The 23445-nt window shown below is 55.3% G+C and overlaps 1 protein-coding gene across 4 annotated transcripts; it reads left to right on the forward strand.

Annotated features, from left to right (window-relative positions):
- Nucleotides 1-1106: 1106 nt before the first annotated feature.
- Nucleotides 1107-19166, forward strand: GAL3ST1 (galactose-3-O-sulfotransferase 1). Of its 4 annotated transcripts, none has more exons than XM_043901348.1 (3): nucleotides 1107-1293; nucleotides 16795-16934; nucleotides 17721-19166. In XM_043901348.1, the coding sequence occupies exons 2-3, from the start codon at nucleotides 16804-16806 to the stop codon at nucleotides 18862-18864; spliced, it is 1275 nt and encodes a 424-aa protein (XP_043757283.1). In that variant the 5' UTR covers nucleotides 1107-1293; nucleotides 16795-16803; the 3' UTR covers nucleotides 18865-19166. The 4 variants fall into 4 exon arrangements, with proteins under 4 accessions (XP_043757283.1, XP_043757286.1, XP_043757285.1 ...); XM_043901351.1 differs by having other exon boundaries at nucleotides 17724-19166; XM_043901350.1 differs by lacking the exon at nucleotides 1107-1293 and adding an exon at nucleotides 1315-1498.
- Nucleotides 19167-23445: the final 4279 nt, after the last annotated feature.

Genomic DNA, 23445 nt, shown 5'->3' on the forward strand with positions numbered 1-23445 from the left:
GGAACTGGGCTTCTCCTTGCCCAATTCCAGGTGCCTGAGGGCCTTGTCCTTCCGCCCTTCACTCTGTAGAAGCACCCGGACTCTACAGAAGTCTTCAGGGCAGTGTCTTCACACCCAGCCCGTGCAGGGGGAGGCAGGAGCTTGGGGAGACTCTCTGGCTGAGGCTGTGGAGAAACCTGGGCTCCTGGGCCTCGCTGTGGGTGTCCACTGACATGCTACATGGTGGGGGGAGGGGGGGTGTCTTCTACCGTCAGGGCCTCTGGAACCAAAGTCTGCAGCCCGAGGGAATACCTTGCGTGTGCTTGGGTGCGTGTGCACCCCAGCGCTGTGGAGGCTGGAGAGCGGCGAGCCCATCAGATATGGAAAAGTTCCCTGGCAGTCATGCTGATGTGGAATTTTCCCCATTCCAGAGTCGCCCAGTAATGGCGGGGGCAGTGGGGCTCTGACGCGGCTTATGCCTCACTGGGTGACCGGCTGGTTTCACACTGCCCACAGCTGGAGCTGAGCATTCCCAGTTCTAGGCAGGCATTAGTCCCCTTCCTTGGGCCTGATCCTCTGGGGTGAAGGAGGGAAGCCTAGGACTGGGAAAAGTCAGGTCCTGAATGGGGTGCCCGCATCCTGACGCACTGTGCCCTACCCCGTACCTTGGAGAGGTGGGGTCAGCCCCTACTCCTCTCATCCACGTTTCGGATGCCAAAAAAAAAAGCGTCCCAGTTTGCACCGACTCTTGAGCCAGAGGCCATACCTTCCATTGAAGTTAAGCAACTAGAGTAGCCGCCGCCTCCTCCCCAGAGCTGGGCTGCCCTCACCATCACCACGCCACCCAGTTCCCCAGGCACCCTCGAATCCCCTCCGGGGCCGGGAGCTCGGCCGAGCCTCAGGGTCCGGCGGCGGGACAATGGCCCCGTTGGCGCATCCGAGACAAACGCGCCTTGTTGGGCCCGCGGCGGGGGCGCGACGCTGCGACCCGGCGCGCTGAATGCGGCTTCTGTGCGCCCGGGGCGGGCGCGGAGGGCCGGGGAGGGGGCTGGGGCCCGGGGCACCCATTGGCCGCGGCGCCGGGGGGGGGGGGGGGGGGGGGGGGGGGCCGGGCCAGGCTGGCGGCCGCACCTGGCCGGAACGGGTGCGGCGGCGGCGGCGGCGGCGGCAACGGCGGCGGCGGGGGTGGGAGCATGGTCCAAGCCCGGCCGAGCGGGGGGACCCGGCGGGTACGCCCCGCCGCCTTAGTAAGCGCCCGGGCGGCGCGGCCCGTGGCCGAACCTGCACGCCAAGCCCGAGAAGGACCGGGACAAGGTATGTCCTGGGGGCCCGGCACCCACCACCAGCTTGCGCCCTGCCTCAGTCTACCCCCTGGGGGCCCGGCCCGCGCTGCTCCACGCCCCGGGACTGGGACTGCGCGCGCCAGACTCTAGACCCGAGAGGTACTCGACCGCTCCAGGGTCCGTGCGCCCATCCCGGCTGACAGAGGGTGGGAAGACTGGAGCCTGATGGGGAGCAGGTTGGTGCTCACCCGGCGCTTGTTTCTCCCCCGGCTCCTGTTTCCAGGGTTTACCCAGTTCCTGACTTGGGGTGGGTGGGGCGGGAGCTGGGCTGGAGCTGGGTGTTCATTAATCATTAATCTTGGACTCGGTGCCAGAGCCCTGGGGGAGGAGGGGCGGGGATGTTCCCTCTTCCCACCAGCCCTCCCCAGAAGAGGGGCGGTCAGAGAGGGGCTGGGCGTCAGGATAAAGGCTGGATCCCCCCTGCCTGGGGAAGGCCTGTCCTCTACCACTTAGCGGGCAAGGCCACCCAGGAAAGACTTGAGGGAGTGGGACAATCTCTGGGGTCCGGGAAGGCTCCCCTAGCTAACCCAGCAATTCCCGTGTTCCTGGACCAGTGCTCAGAAAGGGGTCCAGCTTGGTCTGCCCGCCTTGGTACCAAGCCAGTGCTTTGGTAACAGCACAGAGAAAGGCTGTGGTCCCTTCCCGATGGGGACCCCCCTCCCACCTACACAGACCAGGAGAGGTGATGGGCACACATCTGGCTGCAGTAACCCAGAGCAGTGGGAGGGAAGGCGAAAGGGCAGCAGGCCCGACACCTGATCACCTGGGTTGCCCAGGTGACAGGCGCCATGGAAATCCTCAGGAGGACGGTCCAGATGGGGGAACCCAACCTCTTCCTTTACGAAGAGGGTGACTGACCTAAGGCCCAGAGAGGGCAAGGCCATGGGCAGGCCTGAGCCCAGCCAGCCGCAGTGCGGCTGCACTGTACCTTACCCCTCGGAGGAGCCATCATTACTAACCCTGTGAACTTCAGGGAGATTCCGGGGACTTGCCCAGGGTCACATAGTTCAGATGTGGCTAAACAGACTCCAAATTCAGAGACGTGCCCGAGCGCCCGTTTCAGGACCGCAGGCTTGCTCAAGATCTCTCTCTTCTCTGCCCTTTTTTGGGGTCCTAGCCTCTTCGAGCTGCCATGGCTGCCCCCGGCCCCCAGCTCAGGACCCCTCCCCTGCGTGCCCCCCTAGCTCCCAGCTCTGCCTGACACTCGGGGGTGGGCAGGCTGCTACCCTGGGAACAGACAACAGAGCCCTGTTCCCAGCTGCCTCCTCGGGCCGCTTCCTCCCCGCTTCTCACACTGGCAGAGCCCTGCCTGAAGGAAGTGCCCTGCGGACAAAGAAGCGTGCCCACCTCTGGTGCACCCCTCGTCTGATGGGCGGGGGTCTGATATTGGACAGCGTGGGTCCAATCCAGCAAAGGGAGGAGTGTGTCCTTCCCTCTGGGCTCTAAGACACTTGATCATGTCACCCCGGTGAAAGCGGCAATGATTAACCTGGGAGGAGGATACACAGATGTCGGAATTCCAGGCATGACAGCAGGCTTGTGAAGGGTTTTTTGCGCCCCTCCGACTGAGCGAGGAATATGGACCATCCCGGTTTAGGAGCCATACCCCACTCCAGACAGGGGAGGGCTCGAGGGAGCAGAGCGCCCACAGGGGTCAGCAGTCTGGGGTCAGAGGATCGCCCGGTGAGGGGTGATGGTTCAGAGGAAGTGGGGGTCCAGTGGAAACTTCTCTCCTGCCCGCCAGCCCCAGGGCAGCGATGAGGCGTGGCTTGGGCACCCCCAGTAATACTGATCCCAGTAATGGCCAGACTTGCCATGGGACCCCAGCCAAGTCCTTCCCTCTCTGGGACTTGGGGACCTTGGGTCTGGAGCATGGGAGGTATTGTGGGTGCTGGGGTGGGGAGGGTGGCCCCAGGAGACTGCATTGGCGGGTGCTGCCTCTCCTGCCTGGTGGGTCTAGAAGGGTCAGGATAATAATCCGAGGTGTGTGCAAAGGGCTCCGCATGCCCCATCCCATTTGATCCTCACGGAAGGTCGTGGTATCCCCATTTGGTAGAAAGCCTAGGTTCAGAGAAGGGAGGTCACCTGCCCAAGGTCACCCAGCTAGGGAGTGGTGGAGCCGGATTTCTAGCCAAACCTCTCCAGGATTAGCGAGGCGGGCGGGCAAATCCAGGGCATTGTGCCTAGCAACTGCTCAGCTCCTTTTGAAAAATCTTTATATTTTACATATTGTTATGCAAATAAGTGCATGACATCCCTTTTTTAAAAAAACGTTTCAGTCACGCTAGAAGATACAGAGGATGGTACTCCCAATGCCTACATATTCACCTCCAGAGTTCTCAGGAGCTCTGAAGCTGAAACAGAAGGGACTGACCACTGGGTTCACCTGTGTTTTACCATTCTTCAGTTAGGGCTGTTTTGGGGCGACTCAAATCTGTCATCAGGAGGGCTGGTGATCTTGTCTGGACAAAGCAATGTAGGAAGACCTGTGGGTGGAGCTCGTGCCCGCCGTCACAAAGCTAGCAGGTGGCCCCAAAGGTTATCTGTTAAGGTTGCAGGTGTGGTTGCGATTAGGAGTCATGAAAACAGGTGACTGACTCTGCAAGATCAGAAAATCTTCTGAGTCATCACAGTACACTGACTTCTTAATCAGCTGCCAGACCCCATACCTAGCTGCAGCCATCCCCCCAGCCAGGTGGGGGCGGTAGGAGCAAGCCGTCAGGGCTCCTTGACACGTTTGGAGGTGGTTCTGCATTGAAATTCTCGGGCGATCCTCCCCTTCTCTACTCCAGCACCCCACCGCAGAAGGTCTCAGGGAGGAAGCTTCCAGATTCTCGCAAGTCAGTCCCCCAGCGCTCCTGGATAGAGAGCCAACCTCTCCATCTGCCCCCTTCAACTGTGTGGCTTACACTTTCCAGCTTCTTCTCTGTCCCAGACCCTTTCTGCCTCTCCCCCGCTCTTGGACACTGCAGTTCAGAGAGGGCGGCATGCCTACTGAGGTCACACAGCGAGGTGGGGCATGGTTCAGACTAGCCACGGTTCCCTCCTCCTCCAGCCAGACGGCAGTTTTTCAAAATGGAAATATCGTTATTTTTAATTTCTTCCCAGAGTAATACAGACTCTTTGTAAAAACAAAATTATATGTGTGTGAATATGTGTGTGGGGGTGTGTACATATATGTGTGTAGATATGTATTTTTTTCCACATCATTATATGTTACAGACATCATTTCCATGAATACACATGGGATCACTGGATGCATGTCACATGATATATTCTGTACAATACTTATTCGTTTAGGTGGTGGCGAGCAGGATCTTTGCTGCAGTGCATGGGCTCCTCTGGACTAGTGGCACACAGGCTATAGAGCCTGGGGGCTCAGAGCCTGTGTACTTAGTTTCCCTGCTCCCGGGCTTGGTTCCCCGGCCAGGGATCAGACCCGCATCCCCTGTATTGTAAGGCAGATTCTCAGCCGCTGGACCACCAGGGAAGTCCCTGGCACATGGGATTTTCAGCCGTCCCCTCCTGTTGGACGCTTAGGTCGTTTCTGTTTTGCTCCTTTGCTAAATACTCCTACAGTGGCCGTCTTTGTGCTCTGTCTCAGATCTCTTGTTTGTCCTCGTTGAGCAAATTCCCATAGGTAGAGGTGCTGGGTCTGAGGCTGGGCACTTTTAGAGCTATAATATTTGCTGTCAAATACACACTCTGAGTGGGGCTTCCCTGGTGGCGCTCGTGGTAAAGAATCCGCCTGCCTGTGCAGGAGACGTAAGAGACCGGGGTTCGATCCCTGGGTCTGGAAGATCCCCTGGAGGAGGACATGGCAACCCACTCCAGTGTTCTTGCCGGGAGAATCCCATGGACAGAGGAGCCTGGCGGCTACATCCATAGGGTCACAGAGTTGGACGTGACTGAAGCGACTTAGCACACACGTACATACTGTAGGGAGAGCACTGTAGGGAGGGTCTTCCTCCTCTCCTCTTAGAATCTCCTCCCATCTCCCTATGAGATTCCCTTCCAACCACAGGAAACAGCTCTAGGACACCATCCCTCTGCCCGATCCCTGTTCCTATATGTACCCACTGAACAAACAGTGATGCCCATCGGTGAGGGAATGGGTGCAGAGAGCAGTGGTTCTACAAGATGTTCTGTAGACAACGGCTTTGGAGGCCCTTTATCTCCCTGGGGGCAGGGGGCTCATCCCCTCCCTGTTCCCGTGAGTGCAGAGGTCCTCTCCTTCCTCACCTCACCTTTTCCTTGGTGACTCCGTCTCCTCTTGCGGCCTCAGTTCCCACCTCCGTGCCCATGGCCCCCAGCCTCTCTCCCCCGAGATCTCTCTCTTGCACTCTAGGCAGAGGTCCCTCCTGCTTTTTGCACATTCTCCAGGCACCCAGTACATCCCCCAGACTCAATGTGTCCTAAACTGAAACTGACACTGTCCCCCTAACCCCAATACTAAACCCGCCCCTCTCTTAGCCTCCCCTTCTCAGGGCCTAGCTCCGCCCCCAGCTAGCCAGTCACCCCCAGCAGGAATTCTTTCCCCCCACCTCCTCCACACCCCGTCACCCACCGAACGCTGTCCATGCTGTGATCTAAAGGTGGGTCCAGTCCGTCCCCAGACTTCTCCCTGGTCCAGGTCCCTTCACACCTGCAGAGCCGTGACCACCACCGTCTAGGTGTGCCTGCTTCTCCCACTGCTTCCCACCCCTACAGCTCATTCTTCATCCGGCAGCCTGATGGGAACCCCATCTCCTCGGTCCCAGGGCTCCCCCTGCCCACAGGATCCAAGCCAAATTCCTCAGCATCCTTCCTGAGGCCCTGCGTGCCCTGCCTGCCCCTGCCCCCATTCTGGCTATGCTGCTAGCCTCCTTGGCCATGCACCCAACCCCTGACATGCGCATGTACTGGACACTCCCAGCCAGGCTGGCCGTTTGTTAGCTTTTTGATTGCCTGGGGCCTTTGCACATGCTTTCCTCTCTGCCTGGCTTATTCTGCATTAGTTAGTGCTAGCTGCTGGAACAGATAAGCCCCTAGTCGGGTTTGTTTTTGTTTTGGCTGCACCAGCTGCTTGCAGGATCTTCGACCTTCTTGTGGCATGTGGGGGTCTTTAGTTGCGGCATATGAAGTCTTAGATGAAGCCTGTGGGATCTAGTTCCCTGACCAGGAATCGAGCCTGGGTCCCCAGCGCTGGGAGCGCAGAGTCTTAACCACTGGTCTGCCAGGAGAGTCCCAAGCCCCGAGTTTTAAAAGGCTTAACACAGTGGCAGTTTTGTTGTCATTTTCCTGAATTTAATCAGATGTTTGATGATCAGAAATGCAGAGATCCAGGTTCCTCCCACCTCCTGGCCTTGCCCATCTCCAGACTCCCTCACCTAGCAGGTGGGAAAGGAGATCGGCCCACTTAACCTCACCAGCTGTCATTTTGCTCATATTCCATTGGCCAGAATTCAGTCACATGAGAACACTGAACTGGAAGGGAGGATGGGAAAGGCAGTCTAGCCACGTACCCAGGGAGAAAGGGAACTAGCTGCCTTTGGAAATAGTAAACGCGCAGCAGCTTCTGCCCACAGAGTCCCCAACCCCGGGAAGTCTCCCTGCCTGTGTGTCCGCCATCGGGGCACCCGCAGCTGTCTGCCTGCTCCTCTCACCCCCAGCCCTGAAAGCCTGGGCTCTGTGCATGGGCAGCATGCACCCCAGTGCTGGGTGCTGCACCGGGGCTCAGCCAATGCCTGCACAACACCTGTACTGCTGGCTCAGTGGTAGAGAATCCACCTGCCGATGCAGAAGACACGGGTTCGCTCCCTGGCCCAGAAGGATCCCACATGCCATGCAGCAGCTAAGCTCGTGGGCCACAGCTGCTGGGCCTGTGCTCTCAAGTCTGGGAGCTGCGGCTACTGAACCCACGTGCTGCAACGACTGAAGCCTGTGTGCCCTAGAGCCCATGCTCCGCCTCAAAGAGAAGCCCGTGGGCCAACTAGAGAGCGGCCCCGCTCGCCGCACCTGGAGAAAAGCCCGTGCAGCCACAAAGACCCAGCACGGCCAACAATAAACAAAACTATAACAACAAAAAATTTCCCATGGGGGCAGAACCAGCTAGAGCTGATGTCACTGACCCTCAGGGAAGAGACCCCTCTGGCAAGGCTGCAGGCCCAGCTCCTGCGATCAACACTCTGGAAGCAATCTGGAAGGCTTGGCTCCATGCAACTCTTTTTAAAATTTATTTTATTGAAGTATAGTTGATTTACAATGTGTTAGTTCCTGGTGTACAGTAAGGTGATTCAGTTATACACACACACATATTCTTTTTCCATTATGGTTTATTACAGAATACGGAATATAGTTCCCTGTCCTATACAGCAGGACCTTGATGTTCATCATTCTATATATAATAGCTCACATCTTCTAATCCCAAGCATCTCTCACTTTAGAAAATGCTTATATTCATGTCTTTTCTTCATACTTCCCCAAACTGCTTACCAGTTCAGTTCAGTTCAGTTCAGTCGCTCAGTCATGTCCGACTCTTTGTGACCCCATGGACTGCAGCACGCCAGGCCTCCCTGTCCATCACCAACTCCTGGAGTTCATTCAAACTCATGTCAATTGAGTCGGTGATGCCATCCAACCATCTCATCCTCTGTCGTCCCCTTCTCCTCTAGTCTTTCCCAGCATCAGGGTCTTTTCAAATGAGTCAGTTCTTCACATCAGGTGGCCAAAGTATTGGAGTTTCAGCTTCAGCATCAGTCCTTCCAATGAATATTCAGGACTGATTTCCTTTAGGATGGACTGGTTGGAACTCCTTGCAGTCCAAGGGACTCTCAACAGTCTTCTCCAACACCACAGTTCAAAAGCATCAATTCATCGGCGCTCAGCTTTCTTTATAGTCCAACTTTCACATCCATACATGACTACTGGAAAAACCATAGCCTTGACTAGATGGACCTTTGCTAGCAAAGTAATGTATCTGCTTTTTAATATGCTATCTAGCATATTATCACTACTCAGAGTAGTGTCTTGTATCGTAGTTTTTGATAAAAGCAATAGAAAGATCCAAAGTGCTTGAGATATCTTTTAAACCACAGCCATGGAGTCATATTTCTTAATTACTACATCAAGATGCTATTGTTTTATTGATTTGCCCTTGTCTCAGATATTAAACTCTCTTGACCTGTTACTGTGTTGTAGTTAAAAGAGGAATTTGCTTTGAATCAGCACTCATTGGTTTTTGTATATCCTTATCATGGCTCAGAGGGTAAAGAATCCAGCGGCAATGCAGCAGAAACAAAAGATGTGGGTTTGATCCTTGGGTCGGGAAGAGTCCCTGGAGAAGAAAATAGCAACCCACTCCAGTATTCTTGCCTGAAAAGTCCCATGGACAGAGGAGCCTGGCAGGCTACAGCCCGAAGGGTCGCAAAGAGTCGGACACAACAGAGTGACCAAACACGTGCACACATACCGTTTACATTTTATGAAGCCTTAATAAAACTGGTAGCATACAGGAAGCTGTTCAGACTGTTATGTCTCTGTTGTAGTGAGTTTTAAGTTATGGGTCACTTATCATAACTGAAAAACTGGTTACTTGTAACCTGTTTTCATGTCCAGCCTCTAGACTAATTTTATGGGAGAGGAAAATGTACATTTCTGGAACCAAATTTACATACAAAATGAACTGGTGTTGACAACAGGATTAGAGTATTAGCATCTATTTGCATCTTTAGAATTTCATATTTGTTTTTCTGGATATAAATGAATATATAATAAAAAAGTAGAAGTCTAGGTTATACTACACTGAAATTTCCCTCTATCTTTCCCAATTTATTTTATAGTCTGTTGCCAGGGTCCGGCCCCAGCAGGATCCAGGGGAACCCTCAGGATGAATGGCATCGGCGAATGAGAGAGAGAGAAAGAAAGAGAGAGAGAGAGAGAGAAAGAGACCAGACCGGAGTGTGCAGCAGAGTCTGGCAGTTACTTTATTTTTCCCCGTTGCCTTTATACCCTAAGTTGGTACATTTCTAAGGGGGAGATAAGCACACAGACTTAGTTTAACATTACATTAGCTTGTCCTTCACGAAACCAGGTGTGCTCTGTATATTTTTTTTTATGAGAGTCTTTTCCATAAGTTTTTTGTACATTATCTTTTAGCCTTGAGCTTAGCAGAAAACAGAAAAGTGCAGTCTCATGGTACAGCAGGTTGTAACATAATAGAAATACAATCCTGTTAACACAGAAGTCAGTCTTTTTGCAGAAATTCTCAGCTAAATTTATCTAAAAAGTTTAGCACACAAAGACTGCGGCTCTGGTGAGGCAGCCTCTGTTTTAGCACTCGGTTAAAATTAACAATTATCTTATTGTTTTTACACTAGGGCTAAACTCTTATTTTTCTAGATCTTTACCTATATTAACAATAGTTTCCACTGCACAACCTCAGCCCATTAACAGCAATCAAACGTTGATCCAATACCACTTTTAAAACAATATTTTTTGTGTTCTCTAATAGGGCTTCCTCACCCCCCAAAGGGCTCTGTGCCTATTAGGGCCTTTTTATGGTTAATCTCTATGTATAATATCTTTTGGCCTTCAGGCCTGTTGACAATTTATGGCTTGCACCTGGTGTAACTTTAAGCAACTTCAGTAGCCAACCCTGTCTTTTTTGTGGTTAATCTATTTTCTTTCTATTAGGCGTCATCTCCATGGGAACTAGATAGGATTACATTTTTACGGAACAGAAATGCAAAGGATTGCAAAAACAGCAGATATAGCACAAAATAGGCTCTTAGTCTAAAAGTTAACTACCTGCAAGAAGTCACCATCTAATCTCTTGCAATGGGAGCACACATTTATCAAACAAGCCAGAATGCCAGCAAAAGGGTTTGAATTGAAGCATTTCTTTCATCCCTGGCCCCTTCATAGGGTACCAGCGTCTAGGAGATTTATTAATTAGGGTTTTAAGTTGGTCTTTATTCAATGAAAGAGGAGCAGGAGAGCTCTTGGCAGGCAACACAAGAATCTGCAGCAGGGCAAACAAGAACAACAGCAGAAAAGGGGGGAGGATACAGGGTGGGGTAGAGGCCGAGGCCAACCTGGAGGGTCCCTTGTGTCCTGAACGGCCTTGCATGTCAGGTCTTTTCCTCATGACCTCGTCATGGGTGGGATCTCTCACAATGGCTCCTGGCAGTCTGTTCCTTTGAGCATCACTGGATCACAAGTTTCCTTAGGCATCTTCTATCATTCCTCAAATAATTTTCCTAACAAAACTCTTATTGGGTGATGTCATTCACCATTCTAAAATGAAGTTTTTTGTTTGGTAAGTGCTTGTGGACGCCGAACCCCAGCTAAAGGTCGGCTGATAAAGAACAGTATGAAAATTAGTTGAATCAAATTAATTGAATAAAGTTATACAATGCACTGTATACATTGGTTAATAGAGCAGGGTTGTTGAAAATGAACAGAAAATGAGCAGAAAATTAAGTGATCAAATTCCAAGTAGAAATATTAAGAGCAGAAACAATAAATCGATTTTCCCTTACGGTTGGCCTCAATCCACTATGACAAGAACAATATTTAGAAATATGAAAATTTCAGGTTTAAAAAAAAACAGATTATTTGGCTGCACCAGGTCTTACTTGTGGCATGTGGGACCTTCAGTTGCGGCATGTGGGATCTAGTTCCCTGACCAGGGGTCGAACCTGGGCCCCCTGCACTGGGAGTGTAACCGCTTTGCTGCTGGACCACCAGCGGAAGTTCCCAAACTTTCAGTGTTTAATTTCGCCAAAACTCTTATGTTACTGATACGTATGTGTGTAAATAAAATATTTACGTGGCTCTTCTTACTAGGTTCCCACTCCTCTCACAATTTCACTTCTTGCTCAAAAACGTGCGCTCCACTCCCCACTGGACGAGGATCTTACGTGTCCCCTCCCCACCCCCCCACCCCCGACTCTGTGCTTGTCACTTCCTCTCCTTGCACCTCAGCTTTCCCGTCTACAGTAAAGTGGGGGATAAAGAGGGCTCCCTGCAAAGGTTATGAGGGTGCGTGATGCATGGCACGTCCCGAGCACAGGACCAGACTCTGGTCCAGAGTCCACACTCATAAATCTCCGTGTCTGCTGTTTGATGCCAGCCCTGGACCGGGCTCAGCCCCCAGGGAGAGGAGGACTCTGGGCTTCCCCGGTATTCCGTGGATGCTGGGCGGGGCTCTGGGGGAAAGAACGTCGAGAGCACAGGGTCAGAGGCCTGCTGCTCCTCTGGAGGCAGTGGCAGCTGCTCGGTTTATGAAAGTGCTCGCTATGGCATCACTGACTATCACAGTAGTGATTTTTATCAATTGATGGCGATACTTGGGTCCCTAGAGCCCCGTGCATGGGCCATGGTGGGGACTCTGGGCATCAGTGTTGAAGGAAGAGATTTGGCGGGGTGGTGGGGGGAGGCTTTTCTGGGCACCCTCTGTCCATTAGCAACGCTGAGCAAGGATGAGAGAGATTCCAGTGCCTGGGCTGAGCCTGAGGGCCCCTAGACCTACCTCTTCCTACAGAGACTTTGGGAAGGATCCGTATCTCTGATCAGCCCAAATCCCTGGAGGCTGATCCAGGGGTGTCCTGCGCCACCACCTCACCCGGGGTGGAGGCAGCATTTCTGTACCTTTTTGATGAAGAACCTGGAGCTCAAAGAGGTGAAGTCTCATCAGACTCCCAGCCCTGCTCCCAGCCTCCAGGGGACTGTCCAGGTTGAGGTCCTGGCTCTCTGGGCTCTCCCAGCTTTTAGACAAACCTTGGTCTCAGGTTGTGCCTTGGGCATCTTTAAGCCCTAGAGTTTGGTAAGTCTGTATTTTTACCCTGGTTCTGTCTGCTCATGGCTAATTGTGAGACTTTGGGCAGGTGAATTCACCTCTCTGAGCCTGGGTGTCTTTACCTGGGGAGTGGCTGAAGGTTGTATCTGACTCAGAGGGTAGCTGTGAGACTTACATGAGATATGATTGGAGAAGCAATTAGCTTCCCCCGCTCACCTGCCTTCGTGTCCCTCCCATGGCCTTCAAGCCAGTCCCAGGCTCTCTGCAGGCTCTGCGGCTGCCTGTGTCCTTGGGCCAAGGACGCCGGGGACCTTGCTGAGCCCTTGGATGGAGGAGCTGCCAGGCTGCCGAGGCCCAGTGAGGGTCGGGGGGACCACCCAGGGGGCAGAGGGCCGCACCCACAGTGTGCAGGGACACGCCACCTGCTCTCCCCCGGGAGGGGACTCATGAATATTCACGGCCGCTGGAGCAAGAGGGAGCCAGCCAGCACACTCCTGGGTGTCACTGGAGCGTTCCCGTTTCCCAGTGACCGCAGAGGCAGCCTGGGAGTCAGACGTGGCTCAGGCAGGCAGAGGGAAGGGGCAGCCAAACCTGGCCCCAGGTGAGTCTCCCTCTGCCCTGCGCACGGCCCCTGGGGGAGCAGGACGCCCTGGGATGGAGGCCTGCCTGGTGGTGACACCCTAGGCTGGAAGGCTCACCATCCTGGGCTTGGGGTCCCTGTGGGGACGCTGCGGAGGATGAGCCCCGTTTCCCCTTCGTTCCCTGGAGTCTGCTGGTCCAGCTGAACGGGAGGACTGCTGGGTCTGGCCGGGAGCCAGCCGTCGGCACAGATAGAGGGCGATCTGGCTGGGGTAACCCAGAAGGACAGGAATAGAGGGGGTGGGGTGGGGAGGGAGTAAGGTCTGCCCTGAGTGCCTGGGACTGTCCCACCACAGCCGAGGAGGGAGACTCGGGCTCTAGTCCGGTCTTTGCTACTGCCGTGCTGTGTGACCTTGATGGGGGCTCTGCCCTCTCTGAGCCTCAGCCTTCTGGAGGCACCGTTTTCCAGGGTAGAGGCCGGGAGGCTTGGGCCGTGCTGCGATTGTCCTTGGTACCCCAAGGTCTGAGGCTTCCCTGATGGTTCAGTGGTAAAGAATCTGCCTGCCAGGAGACACGGGTTCAGTCCCTGGGTGGGGAAGATGCCCTGGAGGAGGAAATGGCAACCCACTCCAGTATTCTTGCCTGGAAAATGCCACGGACAGAGGAACCTCCAGTCCACGGGGTCGCAAAGAGCCGGACACAACTTAGCGACTAAACCACCACCACCACCTCCTGGCCTCAGACCTGGGACCGTCGGCTGCCTGCAAGCCTCGGTCTTCTGTGATGTCCAGCTGTGCACACCCTCTCCCCACGGGCTGGGGCCGGGCCTGCGGCATGCCGGGCAGCGGCTGCCACGGACAGTCGGGAAGATGCACATTGCAAGCCAACAGATCAGAGCTCGAATCCCAGTTCTGCCCCCTGCTTTGCAACCCAGAGCCTCAGTTTCCCCATCTGCAAAATAGGGGTGACAGTGGGGTCTGCCTCCAAGGATAGCTGGGTGGAGTCAGTAAGAAGCTCTGGAGAAGCCCCCGTCCCAGAGTCTGGCTCCTAGAGGGGCTCAGAAGTGAAACCTGAGGGTGGCAAGGGCCCAGGGCCCGGCTGGCTTTGAGGAAGCCAGAGTGGGAAATGAACGAATGAATGAGGGAAGCTCTGATGGGGGTCAGGAGGCGGGCCTGGGCGGGGCCAGGCAGAGCCTGATTGGTGGTCCTGGGAGGCTGGTCTGCCCCCTGCTGCCTGACCTCACCCAGAGCCTCACCAGCAGCCTCCCTGAGTTCCGGAAGGTGCCCTGGTGAGTGGGCTCCTGAGACAGGGGTGGGCCTTGGGGGGAGTGGGTCAGAGGGCAGCAGTCCGAACCCCTCCACATTTTAAAGTCAGAAACCGAGGCCCAGGGCCCCCCACTCAGGGCTTGGGCTCGAGTCTGAGGTCTGGCCCAGCCCAGCACTGCCCTGTGGGACCCCAAGGAACAGGAGGCCGGTGGGGGCACTTGAGGTGGGGAACAGACTTGCGCTTGGTTGGCAGGGGGTAGCCTTTGTCCAGGAGGACCCCCCCTCCCCGAGGATGACAAGGACAGGACTTCGAAGCAGGTTCCCACACTCTTTGAGCGATAACTATGTGCTAGTCACTTTGCCTGCTCCATCTCTGGGGGGGCGGGGGTGGGAGAGAGCTAGCACTACCAGCTTCCCCATTTTACAGATGAGAAACTGAGGCTCCAAGGGGTTCCTGTGATTGAAACCCGGGCCTGGGGCTTCCGGGTCAGCACCTCCCTCTCCTGAGGCCTCTCTGTGACCAGGCCATCTGACTTTCCCACCTCGCAAGATTTATCTATTCTTTAAATATAGTAAATACATGTTATTGCCTTTTTCTGATTAAAAAGTAATATATTCTCTTTAATAAAGAAATCCAACCCTTACAGAAATGCAAAATATAGAAGGGCATTTCCTCATATACCCCTTCCCTAGCTATGCAGAGGATACCACTGTTAAAACCTAGAATACGCCGCTCCAGGGGTTTCTTTCTGGGTCTGCGTATATTTACCATCACCTATATGGATTTGGTGGCATGGTGTCCCAGAACTTTCTTTTTTCGTGTTAGTAGGTCATGGTGTGTTTTTGAGCCAGTCCATTCAGGTCTACCTTGTTTTCCTTTTTTTTTTCTGTTAAAGCGGGTGAAGATGCCTCCATCTGGGGATGGGCCTTGGTTTGTGCAGTGAGTCCGCTGCTGACACTGAGGTGGTTTTTTTTCTGACCAAACTGCTGTGAACACCCTTATTTGGGTGACTTTGCCCAAGTCTTTCTGAAGAAGAGTTGGAACCGGGAGGGTTTCTACAGTCTTCCTCTGAAAGGAAAACCCTCCGGAAACACTCTCCTTCCCTCCCAGCCCTGTCCACCTGGCCCCCCTAAGAGTGGACAGAGATATGTCCTTGTCACCGGGGAAGCCAGGTTCCCTCTGGCTAGTTTTTTCCTCTGCAAATTGCTTCTTCACGTCCTTTCCTGTGAGAGGACTTTCTAGATGATCAGAGGGGGACTCAGGGACTGGTCAGGTGGGCCCAGAGTGCCCCTTCTCTGGGAAAGGTTGGTGGGTGCCTCCGGTCACTCTCCCAGAGGTTCTCCCCCAGGCTGGCTGGCTGGCCTCTGGCCCCAGGGTCAGTGGTGACGTGCCGTGTGTGTGATCGCGGGTGGCATGGGTGACCTCTCATGGCCTCCAGCGCGCGGGGCCCAGGGCAGCACGGAATGGAAAGTTTGGGACCTTGGCTTTGCAGCTAAGGGGCCGTGAAAAAGGTCCCTGAGTCCCAGCTCTGTCCTGGACCCCCACAGCTTGGCCTGAACAGCCCCCATTTCAGCTCAGGCCTCAGTCCCCTGGTGACGGGGTCAGACACAGTCAGACCTAAACCCTAGCCCTCAAACAAAAAACCAGGAAAGTGAAAAGTGAAGTGAAGTCGCTCAGTCATGTCCGACTCTTTGCGACCCCATGGACTGTAGCCTACCAGGCTCCTCCGTCCATGGGATTTTCCAGGCAAGGGTACCGAAGTGGGTTGCCATTTCCTTCTCCAGGGGATCTTCCTGACCCAGGAATGGAACCCTGGTCTCTCACATTTCAGGCAGACGCTTTACTGTTTTGAGCCACCAAGGACTGAAAAGTATGACCAGGCTGCTGCTGAAAAAGGCTGTGATGAGGGAGACTTTCAGGGTGAATGGACTGCTCCAGCCCTGGGCTGATGGCTACTCAGCCTGAGGTCCCAGACTGGTCTCAAGGCACACAGGTGCCCCCTGTAGACACAGTCCAGCGGTTCCCTGCTGAGGACTGGAGCTCTCATCCAGCCACTGGACATCTAGTTAAATCTGATATTCAGAGAAATACTGAATAATTTTTAGTATAAGTATATCCTAGGCCTTATTTGGGACACACAGATAACTAAAAAAAATTGTATTTGTTCATCTGCAATTCAGACTTATCCTGGTTGACCCAGCCTGCCAGCAGCTGGAGAAGAGGCAGAAATGTGGGCAGAGGCCTGTGTGATCTGAGTCCTCTCTTTCCTCACTCTGAGCCTCAGTTTCTCCATCTGGCTCCCCTACAGACCCCATGGGCATAGGGGCCAGTGTGGAGAGACGAGGAGCTCAGCCGCTCACCGGACGGCTGGGAAGGGTGGCCGGGGCTGGCTGAGCCTTCAGAAAGGTGAGAGACCCAGGCCCCAGGACCCTCTCTGTAGACACCCCTGGCCCAGAGCTGGGGGTACAGGGCACTAAGAAAGGGTCTTCTTTTCCTTGTTTTATTTAGATGATTTCATTATGAAGCCCAGAAAGGTCTACAAAAAATAAAATAACACCCATATACCCACCACTCAGCTCACAAATGAAAACTGACCCAGGCAGCAGAACCTTGCCCCTGTCACTCGCCCCAGCCTTTCTTGGCGTTGGCTTTGTCCACCGTGTCCATATGCAGCCCAGATGCTGTCCTTATCTGGACTGCTGGGGGGGCCACAGAGCTGGCAAAGGCAGGTCCCGATGTTGAAAGCTGCCTCTCAAGCCAGCCAGGCCTGGGATCGTGGTGAGGGCTCCCTGGGGCTGGCCTCCTAACACGTGCCCTGTTCTGCAAACCCCCACCCACCCCCTGCAGGTGTCTGAGATGCCGCTGCCGCAGAAGAAGCGCTGGGAGTCCATGGCCAAGGGGCTGGTGCTGGGCGCACTCTTCACCAGCTTCCTGCTGCTGCTGTACTCCTATGCCGTCCCCCCTCTGTACACTGGCCTGGCTTCCACGTGAGTGGCCCTGCTGGGCGGCCGAGGGCTGGGGGTGGCAGAGGGCTGGCTCCCACACCGGTGACCAGGGCTATCTCCTGGGTGGCCATCCTGTGCCCTGCATCATGCTGTGTGGGGCAGAAGTCCCCCGGAGGGCAGGGGAGCTCACTGTGGAACCCTGAGCCTCAGTGTCCTCATCTGTGAAGTGGGTGTGCTGACAGAGCTGGACATGGAGCAGGAGAATCAAACATCACCATCTGCTCGGTGGGCTCCAGCGGGGCCAGGAGGTGGGGATGACCAGTCCAAGAGCACTCGGCTGGCACAGGCCTAGATTTAAACTGGGGTCTGCCTGCCTCCAAGCCTGGCTCCTAACCATGAGGTCATCCTGCCTCCCCATTGGGCTGATCACCTACCCAAGCCTAGCATAGCCTGTGCCCTTAGTTGGAGGTATTAAGTGGAACTAGAGGAACTCTGCATGCAGGGTTTCATGTGGTCCAGCCTAATACAAATTCATGATAAATGTACATCACAGTGGCCACAAATGAGAGTTGTTCTTGTCCTCACAGCAACACCAGAAAAAGGGTTACTGTCCCCATTTCACAGAAGAGGAAAGTAAGGCCAGACAGGCCAAACCACTGACCTAAGCCTTGCAGCCTGGAACACAGGCCCATCTGGTCCCCGGGCTCCCCGACCATGGGGAGTCCCCCGGGTACCCCCCCCCCCCACCCTCAGCCACCTGCTCTGTAGACCCGGGGTGGAGGGGCTGGCAGGCCAAATCCTGAGGCTCTGCCACCCCTCCATCCCCAGCAGGACCCCCGAGGGCGCGGCCCCCTGCTCCCCGGCCCCGAGTGAGCCAGAGGCGCCCACCCCGGCCAACGGCTCGGCGGGAGGCTGCCAGCCGCGGCGGGACATCGTGTTCATGAAGACGCACAAGACGGCCAGCAGCACGCTGCTCAACATCCTGTTCCGCTTCGGCCAGAAGCACGGGCTCAAGTTCGCCTTCCCCAACGGCCGCAACGACTTCGACTACCCCGCCTTCTTCGCCCGCAGCCTGGTGCAGGATTACCGGCCCGGGGCCTGCTTCAACATCATCTGCAACCACATGCGCTTCCACTACGACGAGGTGCGGGGCCTGGTGGCGCCCAACGCCACCTTCATCACCGTGCTCCGCGACCCCGCCCGCCTCTTCGAGTCCTCCTTCCACTACTTCGGCTCCGTGGTGCCCTTCACGTGGAAGCTCTCGGGCCGCGACAAGCTGGCCGAGTTCCTGCAGGACCCCGACCGCTACTACGACCCCCGCGGCTACAACGCCCACTACCTCCGCAACCTGCTCTTCTTCGACCTGGGCTACGACAGCGACCTGGACCCCGGCAGCCCGCAGGTGGAGGAGCACATCCTGGAGGTGGAGCGCCGCTTCCACCTGGTGCTGCTGCAGGAGTACTTCGACGAGTCGCTGGTGCTGCTCAAGGACCTGCTGTGCTGGGAGCTGGAGGACGTGCTCTACTTCAAGCTCAACGCCCGCCGCGCCTCGGCCGTGCCGCGCCTCTCGGGCGAGCTGTACCGGCGCGCCACGGCCTGGAACGTGCTGGACGCGCGCCTCTACCGCCACTTCAACGCCAGCTTCTGGCGCAGGGTGGAGGCCTTCGGGCGCGAGCGCATGGCCCGCGAGGTGGCCGCCCTGCGGCGCGCCAACGAGCGCATGCGCCGCATCTGCATCGACGGCGGCCACGCGGTGGACGCCGCGGCCATCCAGGACTCGGCCATGCAGCCCTGGCAGCCGCTGGGCGCCAAGTCCATCCTGGGCTACAACCTCAAGAAGAGCATCGGGCAGCGGCACGCGCAGCTCTGCCGGCGCATGCTCACGCCCGAGATCCAGTACCTGATGGACCTGGGCGTCAACCTGTGGATCACCAAGCTCTGGAAGTTCATCCGGGACTTCCTGCGGTGGTGACGCCGGGGCCCCCGCCGAGGAGGGCCCGGCGGGGGTCCCGCCGGCCATCCCCCTGCGGCCCCTCCTGGTGCCACCCCAGTCCCTGGGGTGAGGTGGGGCTGTTCGCAGGGGTGTGACCAGCCAAGGACTGGGCCCACCGCACACAGGGCCTAACTGAGATCAGTATTTGACTAATTAGAGTTTTTCTTTTTTTTTTTTTTAATTAAATCCCCCTACCCTCCCCCCAAAACGAATGTTCTATTTTCTGGCTCCCCTTAAAGGGGAGACCTCAGAAGTAAAAGAATTTGATGCGTTTTTGTTAATCAGCCTCAGTGGTGCTGACTGGCGCGGCCCTGGTGTGTGTGTGGGGGGGTGACTGGTGGGGATTGGGGGACCCCAAGGGAGCACAGTGGGCACCTGTGGACAGAGCCCAAGGTTGGGGCGGGGTTTGGTGTGTATCCTTCACATGCTGAAGCCCTTTGTGGTTGAAGGACTCCCATGAAGTCCCAAAACCTAGAAGATCGTGTGTGTGTATGTGTGTGTGCATGAGAGTGACAGGGAGGTGGGGAGCACTTCGCAGGCCCTGGATCCAGGCTGAGGGCTCCTCGTGCAATCTCATTAGTCCTCACAGTAACCCTTTGAGATAGGCACAGTCGCCATCCCATATATACATGTGGGACTGACTTTCTGAGAGCAGAAGGGAATTGCTTGAGATTTACGTTGCAGGATGAATCAGACCCAGTACTAAACCATCTCCCCAGGACCCCGACCCTTTCCACAGCCCATGTCTGTTCACCCTGTCCCTGCCTGCCCCCTCTCCCCCACCGACCTCTCCAGGCCGCCTCATCCTCATCTTCTGCTCCAAGCCTCCGTCAGTCCTGGATTTACCCCTCCCATCCTAGGGTTCAGTTTAATTATCCCAAAAAAATGGCATTTATTAGCTGTTGGTTGTGCATCCCAGCCTTGAGCTGGTCCTGAGCAGACAGCAGTCAGCAAGATGGCCCAGGCCCTGCTGGAGCTCACGTCCAGAGAGCAGCCATGCACGTCAAGTATGGGGATGTGGTGGGGATGTGTCAGCTCCAACCACCTGCCTCCCTCAGCCTCCCCAGGGGGACAAAGGCCCTTCCTTAGGTCTCTAACCAGGAGCCAGCAGCCAGATGTGGAAGGCAGAAATTGCAGCCAGGAGACTCATGGAGACCTGTTTGTGCCAGGCTCCAAACCAAGTGCTTATATATCTTATCTGAATATGTACAGCATCCTAGCTTTAGAGACCAAAGTTCAGTGACCTACCCAAGGTCACACAGCTAATGAGTGCCAGGGTCAGAATTCAAAGCCAGATAAGTCACCCCGATCGATCACTCAACCTCCCTGGGCTTGAGTCAATCTTCCTCCTGGAGTGAGCTTCTGGTCCAAGCAGGGTAGGAAGGAGTGAGGGTGACCGACTCAGTTTCCTGGAGTTGACCTGGTTTTAGCCCTGAAAGTTCCCACACTGCAGGAAACGCCTCAATCCTGGACAACCAGGACTTCTGGTCAGTATGGGCCTGATTTGACCCCACCAACCCCCTGGGGCTACTGCCTGCACCCTCGTAGTCTTCCATTAGCAAGAAATTAGCACACCCTCAGAGTCTATTTTATTCATAGGGAGAGAAATAATCAAAAATAAATAAAGCTGACAATAGCTAAGTCTATTTGCAAGAAATGCTGTAACTGACCCCACACTTAGAGAATTTTCCCTCCTTTTATTAATCAGAGAGTGATGTGACTTAGTGCAATATTATAACTTTCTGGTTCATGGAACCCCATAATTCTATTTCCCCTGAACCTGAAGGGCCTAGAAATACCAATAATAATCTGAAAATATTATTTCATTATTTATTATTATGAATATTGGCACTTTTAGGCCGTTTAGGGGATCCAAGGAGAACAAATCTGGCCGTTTGTAGATGCTAAGGACACAGATGACTTTATTAGCATTTATCATCTGCCTGGTTTGTTTTAAAATCAGTATAGTTATTAACTCACATATTAACATAATTAACACTTTGATAATGAGTAGGTGCCAGATACTGAGCCACCACTCTGCCCAGCCCCGTGCCATGTGGGAACACGCACAGTACCCTTTGCTGCCCCGAGAAGGTGCTGGAGACACAGACCTGAGCCACCAGCCCAGGGTCACCCAGTCAGCCAACCACGGAGGCAGGGCGCAACCCAGGTCAGTCCGCTGCCACGCTGGTGCTCACAGCCTCCAGACCTTCAGCGCCATTCCAGTTGGCCACCTCAGCCTCAGGACTGAGGGCTCTTCCATGGCGGAAAAAGTAGGAGGGCTCCAAGAGGCTCTGCGGGTCGGGGGGGGAGGGGGGGGCACCTTCAGGAACCAGACTGCTCTTGCTACACCTGGGCAGCAGAGGGCGCCATGGTACCAAGTTTAGTCTTGGTGGGTTCTGCCATCTGGCCAGTGGGGGCTGGGATCGCCCAGGGTGACCAGGCCTCTGTAGGCCAGACACTTGAAAGTCAGGGCAGGGATCGAGGCTGCCCCCAGGGGAAAATTCAGTGAAACTACTTGTTCCTCTCTGTTACGGGTTGAACTGTATCCCCTGAAAAGATATACTGAAGTCCTACCTCTCAGTTCCCTATGACTGGCATTTGGAAACAGGGTCTTTGTACATATAATCAAGCGAAGACGAGGTCCTCGGTGTGGACCCTAATCCGATATGGCTGGTGTCCTGATGAGACGTGGAGGTGTCATGTGAACACACACGGACGCACACGGACAGCGCCACGTGAAGACAGGCAGAGGTTGGCGTGATGCAGCTACCAACCTACCAACGCCAAGGGTGACGGCCACCTCCAGAAGCTAAGAGGCAATGAAGGATTCTCCCAGAGTTTCAGAGGGAACGTGGCACCTCGATTTCAGACTTCTAGCCTCCAGATCTGTGAAAGAATAAACTCCTGTTGTTTGAAGCCACCCAGTCTGTTGGGACTTTGTTAAGGCAGCCCCAGGACACTAACACAATCTCCTGGGTCAGGACTCTGCCCCTCACCTGGGCCCCTCCTTCCTCAGGCTCACCCCTAAGAGCCACCCTCCACCTGTAGCCAGAGACCGTCCTCTGCTCCGAGTCCCTCCCCTTACCATGGTCCCTGCATCCCCTTCAAGAGAAATCAGGCAGCCGCATGCCTCTGGGGCTTCGCACATGCTGTTCCTATGGTGTAAAGCCCCCTTCCCTTTGCAGGCCTCACACTGTTACGTGTTTTCAAAGCACGCTCTGCCTTCTCTCTCTGGGCACCCTTCTCTGACAACCCAGCCCCAAGGCTGGTTCAGGGCCTCCAGGCTGCACATCTCAACTCTGCTAGCCCAGGGTCAGAGCCGTGGATCTGCTTGTCTGCGAGGCCCCTCCAGGCCAGGGCCTGGGTGTTATGGACACAGTCAGCCTCCGGTGGCCAGGCCAGTGCCTGGCACACAGTCAGCTCTTAATAAATGTTGAAAGAGAGGAAAGGGTCCAGTGGCTAGGATTCCACGCTTCCATGGCAGGGATGTGGGTGCAAATCTTAGGGGGACTAAGATCCTGCAGGCTGCATGGTCGAGAAAAAGGAAAATAGGGAGAAAAATGGGAAGGAAGAGAAGAAAGAAGAAAGGAGGGAGGGAGGGAGAAGGTGAAAAAGAGGGAGTGAAAATAGGGCAGCAGGAAGAGAGGGAGCTATTTCCCCCTTGAGGGCGTACTTCACGCCTGTCCTAACTGACCTGGTCCCTTATCCCCGCGGAGGGTAACACATTAGCCAAGACACACGAGTGCAGGCGGGGTTTCATTAGCAGAGAACTCACATGACCCTGGGGCGGGGCCCAGTCAGGGGGCAAGTTGAGGCAGGGAGTCAAGAGGGGGTGTCCTTCAGCACCTACAGGCACCAGAGACCCATATAAGAACCGGAAAAGGAGAGGCGGCCCCTTCCAGCTTCCTTTGCCATCACTTCTTTGACAAGCTCTTATTGAGCACCTACTGTGTACACTGTACCTACTGCGTGCAGGTCCCATGCACACACGAGCCCCCTGTGTCCTGGTTTTGGGCTCTGGCTTTCTTCTTGTCCAGAGCTGGGGCAGCTGACTAGCCAGGAATCCCCTGTCACCCCTCACCCGAGGCCAGGTGTGACCCAGCTCCAGGTGACACATCCACCTGCTGGATCTGGGCCTGGGAAGTTCTCTCCTCACCCCTGAAGCCTCGTGCCCTCAAGGCTGTGATGAATCGAGGGCAGTTGCTCCTGACAACCGGGACACACAGTGAGGTTCCAGACCTCTGTCGGGGGTGAGTGGTGGGCCTTCGTGGCCCAAGGAGGCTCCCGCTGGGAACACAGGAGCCGGGGGTGGGGGCCAGGAGGCAGGGAGGAGAGCAGCCCCTGTGTGTAACGACAGGCCAGGCGATGTCGCCTTTCAACATGCTGTGGGGCAAGCTTCGCCGTCCTTGTTTCACAGAGGAGGATGTGAATCCAGGCCGATCAGGTCAAGGGTCAGCGCCCTAAGGCACCCAGCAAGGAATGACCTCAGCCAGGAAGAGAGGACAGGCCTGGCTGGACGGGGCGGGGCTTCTGGGCAGGGGTAGGCATGGGTGGGGC

This window comes from Cervus elaphus, chromosome 5 (genome assembly GCF_910594005.1).
Source record: "Cervus elaphus chromosome 5, mCerEla1.1, whole genome shotgun sequence".
Classification (NCBI taxonomy): Eukaryota; Metazoa; Chordata; class Mammalia; order Artiodactyla; family Cervidae; genus Cervus; species Cervus elaphus.